The sequence below is a fragment of the Pan paniscus genome, chromosome 1 (genome assembly GCF_029289425.2).
Source record: "Pan paniscus chromosome 1, NHGRI_mPanPan1-v2.0_pri, whole genome shotgun sequence".
Taxonomy (NCBI): domain Eukaryota; kingdom Metazoa; phylum Chordata; class Mammalia; order Primates; family Hominidae; genus Pan; species Pan paniscus.
The window spans coordinates 14,052,791-14,065,163 of record NC_073249.2 but is presented as its reverse complement, the minus strand read 5'-3'; the positions used below and the strand labels follow the sequence as shown (position 1 = coordinate 14,065,163).

At 45.2% G+C, this 12,373-nt stretch overlaps 1 protein-coding gene across 3 annotated transcripts in view; it reads right to left on the bottom strand.

Moving 5' to 3' along the window:
- Positions 1–2,530: 2,530 nt before the first annotated feature.
- The window catches only part of RBM34 (RNA binding motif protein 34), a 31,647-nt gene continuing 21,804 nt past the window's right edge, over positions 2,531–12,373 (bottom strand). For all 3 annotated transcript variants that reach the window (XM_055100623.2, XM_008978193.5, XM_034949332.3), the window contains 5 exons: positions 8,979–9,062; positions 8,765–8,828; positions 6,928–6,967; positions 6,546–6,664; positions 2,531–2,891 (listed from right to left, as the gene is read on the bottom strand). In XM_055100623.2, coding sequence (XP_054956598.2) covers positions 2,607–2,891; positions 6,546–6,664; positions 6,928–6,967; positions 8,765–8,828; positions 8,979–9,062 — 592 coding nt within the window. In that variant the 3' untranslated portion in view covers positions 2,531–2,606. The remainder of the gene's footprint in view (positions 2,892–6,545; positions 6,665–6,927; positions 6,968–8,764; positions 8,829–8,978; positions 9,063–12,373) is intronic.

The following is a 12,373-nucleotide window of genomic DNA, read 5'->3' as shown; positions in this document are numbered from 1 at the left end:
TGACAGCCTTGTTTGTGGCAGACAAAGATGCAGGGTCCCAGACTGCGAATGCTTCATCTTGTCTAACACAGGCAGCCTGTGACTTGTTTGAATTAAACTGTACTTTCTTTTCAGGTTGCCACAATCCATTGTGCGTAGTGGTTCCATTTCAAAAGAATGTTACAGGATAGCCTCATTTTATGATAACTGGAATAAAATTAAATGGAGTAATTTCTTGAAAAATATACACAATTGAAGAAAAAATAGAAAACGTGAATTGTTTTATAGCCACATGAAAACATACACATGATCAGGCCAGGCGCGGTGGCTCACGCCTGTAATCTCCACTTTGGGAGGCCGAGGCAGGCGGATCACTTAAGGCCAGGAGTTTGAGACCAGCCTGGCCAACATGGTGAAACCCTGTCTCTACCAAAAATACAAAAATTAGCTGGCCATGGTGGCCGGGGCCTGTAATCCCAGCTACTCTGGAGGCTGAGGCGGGAGAATCGCTTGAACCAGGAGGCAGAGGTTGCAGTGAGCCAAGATCGAGCCACTGCACTCCAGCCTGAGTGACAGATCAGGAGTCCGTCTCAAAAAAATAAAATATATATATATATGACCTAAGTTAAGATATTCTGACAAGGAAAATCGTGGGCAGAAAGCAGGCATTAAACAGACACTGTTAAGTTGAGGGGTATCGAAGTCAAGCATCAGTGTCAAGAGACATTGGAACCAGAGCTACCTTACCTTGAATAGGGGCTGGGTAAAATGAGGCTGAGACCTATTGGGGCACATTCCCAGGAAGTTTGGCATTCTTGGTCACAGGATATTTACAGGGAAGGGAACAAGTTAATAATGTTTACCTAACAGACCCAGGAAATGTCCTGATGTCCTGATATCTTAAGAACAAAAGCATTCTTAGTTTAATTTTCCCTTTAAAGATAATATTGATCCTTGCAGAAGACAGTAGTTACACAGGATTAACAGTCCTTTGACAAAGACCAGGCAGTGTCTCACACCTGTAATCCCAGCACTTTGGGAGGCCCAGATGGGCGGATAGCTTGAGCCCAAGAGTTCAACACCAGCCTGGGCAACATGGTGAGACCCCGTCTCCACAAAAAAATTAAAAACTTAGCCAGGCGTGGTGGCACACACCTGTGGTCCCAACTACATGGGGAATGACGCGGGAGGATCCCTTAATCCCAGGAGGTTGAGGCTGCAGTGAGTTATGATTGTACCACTGCAGTCCAAACTGGGTGACAGGGTAAGACCTTGTCTCAAAACAAACACAAAAAAAATCCTTTGTCACAAGCTCTTGGAGTAGAGCTCATCTTCCTCATTAATTTTTTGCTGTTCAATACAAACAAGCCTTGTACCTAAGGTGGACATGTTCCTTCTCTTGCTTTAGGGTATGCACCATTCTACAAAGTACGCTTTCACTTTTTTTTTTTTGAGACTGAGTCTTGCTGTCACCCAGGCTGGAGTGCAGTGGCATGATCTTGACTCACTATAACCTCCACCTCCTGGGTTCAAGCAATTCTCCTGCCTCAGCCTCCCCAGTAGCTGGGATTACAGGCATGTGCCATCACACCCAGCAAATTTTTGTATTTTTAGTAGAGATGGGGTTTCACCATGTTGGCCAGGCTAGTCTCAAACTCCTGACATCTGGTGATCCACCCACCTCGGCCTCCTAAAGTGCTAGGATTACAGGCATGAGCCACCGCGAGTGATCTTCTTTATTTTCTTAATAAACTTGTTTTCACTTTACTCTGTGGACTGGCCCCAAATTCTTTCTTAGGCAAGATCCAAGAACCCTCTGTTGGGGTCTGGATCCTTTTCCAGTAACACCAGGTTGCGTAATAAAGAATTTGGCTGGCCTTTGTCCCCAGTTCCTGGGAGTTCTAGCCCCTTGGAATTGATGAGTGATTCACTCCTGTAATCCTAGCACTTTGGGAGGCCAAGGTGGGAGGATCACTTGAGTCCAGCAGTTTGAGAGCAGCCTGGGCAACAAAGTGAGATACTGAAGCGACATCGTTTGGGGTAATACCCAAGGTTCATTGCTTCATGCCAAGGAAATCAAGAACTTGAGCACACACGGAGTAAGGTTAAGAGCAGAGGTTTAATAGGCAAAAGAGAAAGGAGGCTTGGGTGCGGTGACTCACGCCTGTAATCCTAGCACTTTGAGAGGCCAAGGCGGGTGGATCACCTGAGGTCAGGAGTTCGAGACCAGCCTGGCCAACATGGTGAAACCCCGTCTCTACTAAAAATACAAAAAATTAGCCAGGCGTGGTGGCAGGCGCCTGTAATCCCAGCTACTCGGGAGGCTGAGGCAGGAGAAGCGCTTGAACCCAGAAGGCAGAGGTTGCAGTGAGCCAAGATCACGCCACTGCACTCCAGCCTGGGAGACAACAGCCAAACTCCATCTCAAAACACAGAACAAAGACAAAAAAACCTTCAAAGGTAGTATCACAATGTGAATAAACTGAGAATGTGGAAGTCTCCACATTTCACATACACCATCCATAAAGAAGTATAAAACTCAACACATGAATAGCAGACGATGCTATCAGCAGATAATAGCACTTTTATTAGCAGTACTCAGCAGGAAAAGAAAAAGCAGTTCCTGGTTATTTCTGTTTTCTCGGTTTCTTAGGGCGTCCACTTTTCTTCTGTCCTTTCTTCTTCATTTTAAGGAGAACAGCTTTTTCTCCAATAAATAAGCTTTTAGAATGTCCTTCTGCAGTTCTGGAAGTAAAATTAAGTCCCTGCTTAGGTTTACTGACATTCTTCAATCGTGGATTTGAATTTTGTTGTTTTAATTTTTCTTTATTAACAGAACGCATGACTCTGAGTTTTCTCCCCATGAGTTCAGAATTATTTAATTTCAGAGCAAGATGAACAGAATCTGTATTCTGCAAAAGAAAACACAATACATTAATTGCTACCAGAAACCCATCTGCAAAGAAACTAGTGAAAGTGTCACTTTAACAGATGAGAACGACTTTCAAGCTTGCACAGATAAGCCCCGTCCAATCCCAGGTGTATCAGCTGCCGCGCTCGAAGTCTCCTTATCACCATGCTCCTCACCAGTGTTTCCTCAGAAAGCACTCAAGCTGCCTTGTGAAATGTTCAGCTAAGTCACAATGCTACAGGCTTCGTGTTTTTTTTTTTTTTTTTTTCATTGTAAAATGAGGTTCTAGACTAGATCAGTCATATGCAATATTGGCTTTTTTTTCTTTTTCTTTTTTTGAGACGGAATCTCGCTCTGTTGCCAGGCTGGAGTGCAGTGGCACGATCTCGGCTCACTGTGACCTCTACCTCCTGAGTTCAAGCGATTCTCTTGCCTCAACCTCTCAAGTAGCTGGGATTACAGGCGCAGGCCAACATACCCAGCTAATTTTTGTATTTTTAGTAGAGACAGGGTTTCACCACGTTAGCCAGAATGGTCTCGATCTCTTGACCTTGTAATCTGCCCACCTTGCCCTCCCAAAGTGCTGGGATTACAGGCATGAGCCACCGCGCGTGGCCTCCATATGCAATATTTTAAACCAATAAACCTCCTTCGTATAGCCATCTTTCTGTCAAAGCCCCATTGTGTTAGCTGACCAGAGGGCAGGGAACTCTCCATTACAAGATGTTGGACTAGACACCCTCTAGGGTTCCATTTAGATCCAAAATTCTGTTATACTTCTGTTCCAATATAGAGCCATTAATGCTAACAACCCTGAATATCCATGAGATGTTTGTTAAAGGACTTTAGAAGCTTATCAAGTAATAGAAGACAGGGAGCAGACAAGCAGAAAGGTAACTACAATACAGTAACAATGGCAACAAACGCTGTGACAATCTTTCTAAAAAAGCTACCAGGCAATTCTCATCAAGAGTCTTCAAAATGGTAACACATCTTAACCTAGTAATATCCTAATGGGGATCTATCTTAAGTAATCTACAATCCAAACTTTCGGGGAAAAAAACATAACCAGGCCAGGCGGGGTGGCTCACACCTATAATCCTAGCACTCTGGGAGGCCAAGGCGGATAGATTACTTGAGCTCAGAAGTTGGAGACCAGCCTGAGAAACATGGTGAATCCTGTCTCTACAAAAAAATACAAAAATTAGCCAGACATGGTGCCACACACCTGTAGTCCTAGCTACTCAGGAAGCTGAGATGGGAGGATCGCTAGAGCCTGGGAGGCAGGGGCTGCAGTGAGCTGAGATCGTGCCAAAGCACTCCAGCCTGAGCAACAGAGTGAGACTCTGTCTCAAAAACAAAGAACACATAACCACTGCAATTTCATTATTACAGGGAAAAACAGAGAATTCTACCAAGGTCCAACATGAGAGAAATGACAGTATAAACTCTGTTATATCACTCAATGGAACATGCTTACATAACAGAAAACAACATAAAATAGGATGTAAATACAATTTAAGTTCACAGAGACAAGTTCAACTATAAAAATGGCAGCACAAGGAACAAATGAAAGGAAATGTACTAATGGGTTGTTACTGAGAGAAGAAAAATGTATGACATCACATAGTATGTACAGTCAGCTCCCCAAATCCGTGAGTTCAGTATCAGAGGATTCAATCAACTGCAGATAGAAAATACTTGAAAACAACAAATAATATGACAATAAAAAAATTTATTATATATAACAATATACACTCATGCAAATGTGCCATTTTATATAAGGGACTTCAGCATCTGCAGATATATATACTGTTTGCTATGTGAGAGGGATCCTGGAACCAATACACCGTGGATATCAAGGGATGACAATAGATTATTTTTTGTTTTGAGATAGGGTCTCACTCTGTCACTTCGGCTGGAGTGCAGTGGTGCAATCATGGCTCACTACAGCCTTGACCTCCCGTACTTAAGCAATCCTCCAGCCTCAGCCTCCTGACAGGACCACAGGCGCTGGCCACCATGACCAGCCAGATTTTTATTTTTTAATTTTTCTTTCTTATTTTAAAACAGGGTCTCACTCTGCCATCCAGGTTGGGTGGCTCACTGCAGCCTCGACCTCCCAAGGTTCAGGTGATCCTCCTACCTCAGCCCCTCAAGTAAATGGTACTACAGGCATGCACCACCACGCCCAGCTGATTTTTGTATTTTTTTGTAGAGGCGGGATTTCGCCATGTTGCCCAGGCTAGTCTTGAACTCCTGGGCTCAAGTGATCCACCTGCCTTGGCCTCCTAAAGTGGTGGGATTACAGGCATGAGCCACCGCACCCAGCCTTACTTGTATATTTTTTTGTAGAGTCGGTGTCTACCTATGTTGCCCAAGCTGGACTTGAAGTCCTCACGTTAATCAATCCTCTCGCCTCAGCCCTCCAAAGTGCTGGGATTACAGTCACGAGTCAACATGCCCGGCCTGTATATTCTTTTACTCCTTAATATTGTCAGGCATGAAACACTGGTTAAAAATTAGCGAACTAAATATAACTAATTTTGTACAAAGAATAAAACTTTCTTATACCTTAATGTCAATATTTACTCTATCATACAGAAGGTAGAGAAGATTCAGTGATTTAGTACTTCTAATATCCAGGATCGAAAACATTTAATTAGTATGAAGACAGAACTGGGACATCTTTTGGATAGGTGCAGTTGTAGCAATATATTATGGCAGGTTATAAATTCAGTTCTCTTGTGTTCGGGTTTTTTTTTTTTTTTTGAGACAGAATTTTGCTCGTTGCCCAGGCTGGAGTGCAATGGAGCAATCTCGGCTCACCGCAACCTCTGCCTCCCAGGTTCAAGCGATTCTCCTGCCTCAGCCCCCCAAGTAGCTGGGATTACAGGCATGTGCCACCATGCCCAGCTAATTTTGTATTTTTAGTAGAGATGGGGTTTCTCCATGTTGGTCAGGCTGGTCTCGAATTCCCGACTGCAGGTGATCCACCCGCCTCGGCCTCCCAAAGTGCTGGGATTACAGGCATAAGCCACCACACCTGGCCGTTTTTTTTTTTTTTTTGAAACGGAATCTTGCTCTGTCACCCAGGCTGGAGTGCAGTGGTGTGATCTCAGCTCAATGAAACCTCTGCCTCCCAGGTTCAAGTGATTCTCCTGCCTCGGCCTCCCAAGTAGCTGGGATTACAGGTATGAGCCACCACATCTGGCTAATTTTTAAATTTTTTGTATTTTTTTCCCCCCTTGAGATGGAGTCTTGCTCTGTGGCCCAGGCTGGAGTGCAGTGGCACGATCTCGGCTCACTGCAACCTCCACCTCCCGGGTTCAAGCGATTCTCCTGCCTCAGCCTCCCGAGTAGCTGGGATTATAGGCACCTGCCACCACACCTGGATAATTTTTGGACTTTTAGTAGAGACGAGGTTTTACCATGTGGGCCAGGCTGGTCTCGAACTCCTGAGCTCAAGAGATTCACCCGTCTCGGCCTCCCAAAGTGCTGGGATTACAGGCATGAGTCACTGCACCTAGCCCAGTTTTCTTAAGATGGAATTTGAGAATGGAAGTGAAAGTTATGTCTCAATGATGACATGCAACAGTGTCAATGCCTCTCAGGGCACTTCGAAGGACAGTGACAATGCATTAGTCTCCCATACCTCAAAGAGCACATAGCCAAACCCTTTGCCGATGCCTGTCATTTTGTCTCTCACAATCCTCACGGCCATGATACTTCCACAGTCCAGAAAGTGCTTCTCAACGGCAGATTCTTCAACTTCTGAAAACAAATTCAACCAAAATGGAAGTAAAGAGTTGGGAGCCCCTCAGAAACATGGAGATGTTTAATAATACAGCTAGTTAAGCATGGTCCCATGAAAATAAGCCATTATATTGCACACTTTTTAGTACATGTGCTGCCACGGCAAACACATTGCATGCTTTAAAATTAGTCTTAAATCAAAACATTAAGTTACTACTCAGTTCTTATTTCCTTGTTATTTATTTAGTAATATTAACTGTACTTTGTTTAAACAAACTTACTATAAGGGAGATTCCCCACAAAAACCGATCTCTTGTCTCTCTGAAACAAAAAGACAGTTAATAAAAATCACTCACTAGACCAGAAAATGGAAGTCATCGAAAATCCTCCCTATCCCTGCTTCCCCCGATATCTGACAGGTCACCCATCTTCTAATTTAACCACACATCATGTTCTTCGATTCTGTTTCTTCTGTCTTCCCTGCTGGACTGTGTGTGGGTACCAGAGGAAGGGAGTGACCTTTTGTTCACAGCTGGCACTGACACACGGTAGGGATCAGGAACGGACTGCTATATTGGGGGCATGCAAACTTTTTCTGTAAAGGGCCAGATAGCAAATATTATAGGCTTGGCAGGCCATGTGGAATCTGTTGCAACTACTCAACTCTGCCATTATACCTTGAGAACAGCCCATGGATAATACACAAATGAATGGATGTGGCTGTGTGTCAAAAGAAAACTTCATTAACAAAAAAAAAAGCAGCACGTAGATTTGGCTCTCTACCATAGTTTGCTGACCCTGTACTGGGTCCCCAAGTCAAGCCAGGGCTTTCATCCAGGTCGTTGTCATTTCTCCACTAAGTTGCTTTGATATCGACAGAAATGCACTCTATGTTTCTGTGGGTGAACTGTTATAACTGTCCTTCATTCATTTCTAGGCACCTTTGTCAAGTCCAAATCTGGTCATGTCACTCTTAGTTTAAATTTTTAGAATAGCTCCTGAACAAAATCCAGACTCCTCTGTGTGAAGCACGGTAGACAAGGTCTTCATGATTTGGCCTCTGCCTATTTGTCCAACAGCAACTCTTACATACCTCACCCACCTAATAATTGTATCAAGCTATTGCCAACTCCTGAGTGAATTAGTTTCTGTCCTCACCATTTATACTGTTTTTCCTCCCAGACATGGCCCTCGGCCTTTACAACACTTTTGGTCTACATAAGCCTTCTCTTCTTTCTTTTCTCCCCCCGCTTCTCCACAGGGTAAGGTCTATCTCCTCATCTTTCAAGACTATTATGAAATTTATTCCCCTGGAAACTTGCCTTGTCCCTTCTTCCTGGCATATCCCCAAGTCAAGTGTCCCAATGCTGAGCTGACAAATCATCCTGTGCATTGATGATAGTACTTATACAACAGTGACATGACCTGTCACTCCGACCCTAACATATACTGTCAGCTCCTAGGAAGTTGAGACTATGTCTTAGAACTGTATCTCTGACAGAGTGTGTACTAAAAACTGTCTAATGAATAATTGAACTTTCTAGACCTCGGTCTATAATGTGTTAGACCAGATGATGTCTAATGTACCTTCTGACCTAATTATGATTATTTGAAGAGGACTATGTTTTTGTTTCTTTTTAAGAAACAGGGTCACCCTCTGTTGCCCAGGCTAGAATGCAGTGGCACGACTACAGCTCACTGCAGCCTCAAACTCCTGGGCTCAGGTGGTGCTCCCACCTCAGCCTTCTGAGTAGCTGGGACTGTCGGCATGCATCACACACTTGACTAATTTTTTTTTTGTAAAGGCAGGGTCTTGCTACATTGCTTAGGCTGCTCTTAACTCCTGGGCTCAAGTGATCCTCCCGCCTTGGCCTCCCAAACTGTTAGGATTACAGGCATGAGCCATTGTGCCCAGCCAGGACTACGTTTTTGAAGGGAATGTTGACCTCGGTCCTTGTGCCTCTCTTGCCATCAACTCTGTAACCACAGAGGACATAGGCTGTTTCCTTCTGTGCTTCCCTCACATTGCTGATTCCAGTCCCCTTCCAGGAAAAGCCTGGAAGGAAAGATTTCTCTCTACAAAGCTCTCGTTCTTTAAACAAATCAAGTACTACTTACAGATGAGGTCTCAGATGCGAGATCAACTCTAATACGAAATCCATCTGCAATTTGGGCCCCATTTCTGTATTATAAATGCAAAGGGAAAATGGTTGTTAAAAATGAGCACTCGATTACTAAAACATCTATGCTAAAGTGAAACCAAAAAATAAAAAAAGTACTCATACATACTTATAGGACAATTATTCTGTTCAAACCTAAGGGATAAAATTACCTTTTCAATGCTTGCGTGGCAGCACTCTCCTCCTTAAACACAACATAGGCATTAATATTTTTCTGATCAGGATGAATTTTACGTCTACACCAAAAAAAAAAAAAAAAAGAAAGAAAGAAAAGAGAGACAAGGTAAATTTCTTAGCCCCAAAGTCACTAGAAAAAAATCTAGCTGTTTTCAACTCTTAATCAACACACATGACAAGAATTCCTGGGTGGACATTTCATCTCTTTGAATAAATATTTAGTAATAACTCAAAAAATAACACACAACTTATAAAGATATTGGTGGAGACACAACCCATACTTTCTTAGGAATCATAACCATGAGAAAACAGATGAACCATGTATATGAATCCCTGAGAACCATACAAGAACTAAAAACTGACATCTTAGCTGCAGTCCATATCTAACACACACATAAACAGTTGTGACAGATGTGAGTTTTCCTCTTTACTGTAAAACACCCATATAGAAGAGTGCACAAACTACGTATAGCCGAGTGAATTAACAACAGCTCAACGTGCCTTGTCGCCCACTCAGAAGCCTCTCTGTGGCCCTTTCCCGTTGCAGCCCCTCCTTCCCTCCAAAGGCAACCACCATTCCCATTTTTATAGGAACTACTTCCCTGCACATCTTTGTGGTTTTATCAACCAAGTGTCTATTCTTAGATATCATACTTTGGTCTTGTCTATTCTTTTGACCTGATATGTCTTTTGAATCTTGTTTAATTTACAGTTTTCTCTGTATCTCTTTATCTCTCACTATTTGGCCTGCAGAATTCCCCACAGCCTGGATTTTGTGACTGCAAGCTCATCAAGTAGTTTAACACAAACCTTTGTCCTCTATATTTCTTGTAAACTGGCAGCTGCATCAAAAGGATGGATCAGACTCAGACGTGACCCCTTTGTCGCGACTGCTGGTGGGTGTTGTGTTCTTTCCAGGGAGTCATGTTATGACTGGTTTTTACCCTTTTGTCAATGACTGCAGCTGCTGCTACTAAATGCCTAAACTCATTAAGTCACTAGGTTTGCAAAATGGTGATATAATTTGGATGAGAGGAGTTAGCAAAAAGGACCTAGTAATGAACACAGATCTTTCCCTGAAGACATCAACCTACTGTTTTGAAGTAACAAAAATGCTACTACACAAATGAGTATCATCAAGAAGGGAACTGGAAAATAGTGCCTGACATGACTGATGGCATTCTGTAATAATACACTATACTAATGCTTTTGTATTGATTAAACCAGCTGTGATTTACTGAATGCCTAATATATACCAGACACTCAACTAGACATTTTATATATTTCATTTAATCTCACATCTCCAACACGGTGTTTTTTTTCTGATTTTATGAATAAGGAAGCTGAGACTGGAAGAGGTACGTGACTGCGATGAAATGGCAACAAGTGGCTGGCCTAGGACTGAAACCAAGTCTAGCTGACTCTAGAGCCCTGCTCTTCACACAACACACAGCTGCCGACAACATCCAAATCCAACACATCCTAGTGCACCCCCAGGAATAAATGCTGGAGTTCCGCTTCCACCTAGAATGTAAAAAGCCAGAAAGTGCATCACTCCTGCTCTTACCAGTTAAGAAGAAACCAGATAACGCACAGCATCATAACTTTTGTTGCAGCCATCACAGAGCTGAAGTCTTGGGGAAAGCCAGCAGCTAGAAGCTAAGGACAGGCCTGCTTCCTCCAATGAGAGACAGAGGAAGCACTGGCTCTACTGGCTCTATGATGGCCGAGCACAGGGGCAAAATGCTGGGCACCAGACAAGCAGGAAAGATTCCAGCCATGATCTCACTAAAACACTAGAGCTCAGCGTGGGCTGGGCCTGAAACAGAAGTCCTGGAAGCTGCTGAGGCAGGAGTGTGCACCCATCCTCAGGATCTGCCCCACTGACCTCCACTCCGTGGGAAGGGCTGAGATCGCAGCCATGGGTGCTGCAGGCCTGGAGGACGGAATGGCCAAAGTGTGGGAAAGGCACAAAGCCCCACCTGGATTCTTCTTGAGAGGTGACAGCGTGCTGGCAGTCCTCAGAGCCCTCGCTTGCTCTCCGCACCTCCTCTGCCTGGGCTCCCACTTTGACGGCACTTGAGCAGCCCACCGCTGCACTGTGGGAGCCCCTTTCTGGGCTGGCCAAGGCTGGAGCCGGCTCCCTCAGCTTGCAGGGAGGTGTGGAGGGAGAGGCGCGAGCTGGAACCGGGGCTGCGCGGCGCTTGCGGGCCAGCTGGAGTTCCGGGTGGGCGTGGGCTTGGCGGGCCCCACACTCGGAGCAGCCGGCCGGCCCGGCCGGCCCCGGGCAGTGAGGGGCTTAGCACCCGGGCCAGTGGCTGCGGAGGATGTACTGGGTCCCCCAGCAGTGCCGACCCACTGGCGCTACGCTCGATTTCTCACCGGGCCTTAGCTGCCTTCCCACAGGGCAGGGCTCGGGACCTGCAGCCCGCTATGCCTGAGCCTCCCACCCCCTCCATGGGCTCCTGTGCAGCCCGAGCCTCCCCGAGGAGCGCCACCCCCTGCTCCACGACGCCCAGTCCCATCGACCACCCAAGGGCTGAGGAGTGCAGGCGCATGGCGCAGGATTGGCAGGCAGCTCCACCTGCAGCCCCGGTGCAGGATCCACTGGGTGAAGCCAGCTGGGCTCCTGATTCTGGTGGGGATGTGGACAACCTTTATGTCTAGCTCAGGGATTGTAAATACACCAATCAGCACCCTGTGTCTAGCTCAGGGTCTGTGAATGCACCAATCGACACTCTGTATCTAGCTACTCTGGTGGGACCTTGGAGAACTTTTATGTCTAGCTCAGGGACTGTAAATACACCAATCGGCACTCTGTATCTAGCTCAAGGTTTGTAAACACACCAATCGGCACCCTGTGTTTAGCTCAAGGTTTGTGAGTGCACCAATCGACACTCTGTATCTAGCTGCTCTGGTGGGGCCTTGGAGAACCTTTATGTCTAGCTCAGGGATTGTAAATACACCAATCGGCACTCTGTATCTAGCTCAAGGTTTGTAAACACACCAATCGGCACCCTGTGTTTAGCTCAAGGTTTGTGAGTGCACCAATCGACACTCTGTATCTAGCTGCTCTGGTGGGGCCTTGGAGAACCTTTGTGTCGATACTCTGTATCTAACTAATCTGATGGGGACATGGAGAACCTTTGTATCTAGCTCAGGGATTGTAAATGCACCAATCAGCACCCTGTCAAAACAGACCACTCGGCTCTACCAATCAGCAGGATGTGGGTGGGGCCAGATAAGAGAATAAAAGCAGGCTGCCCAAGCCAGCAGTGGCAACCCGCTCGGGTCCCCTTCCACACTGTGGAAGCTTTATTCTTTCACTCTTTGCAATAAATCTTGCTACTGCTCACTCTTTGGGTCCATG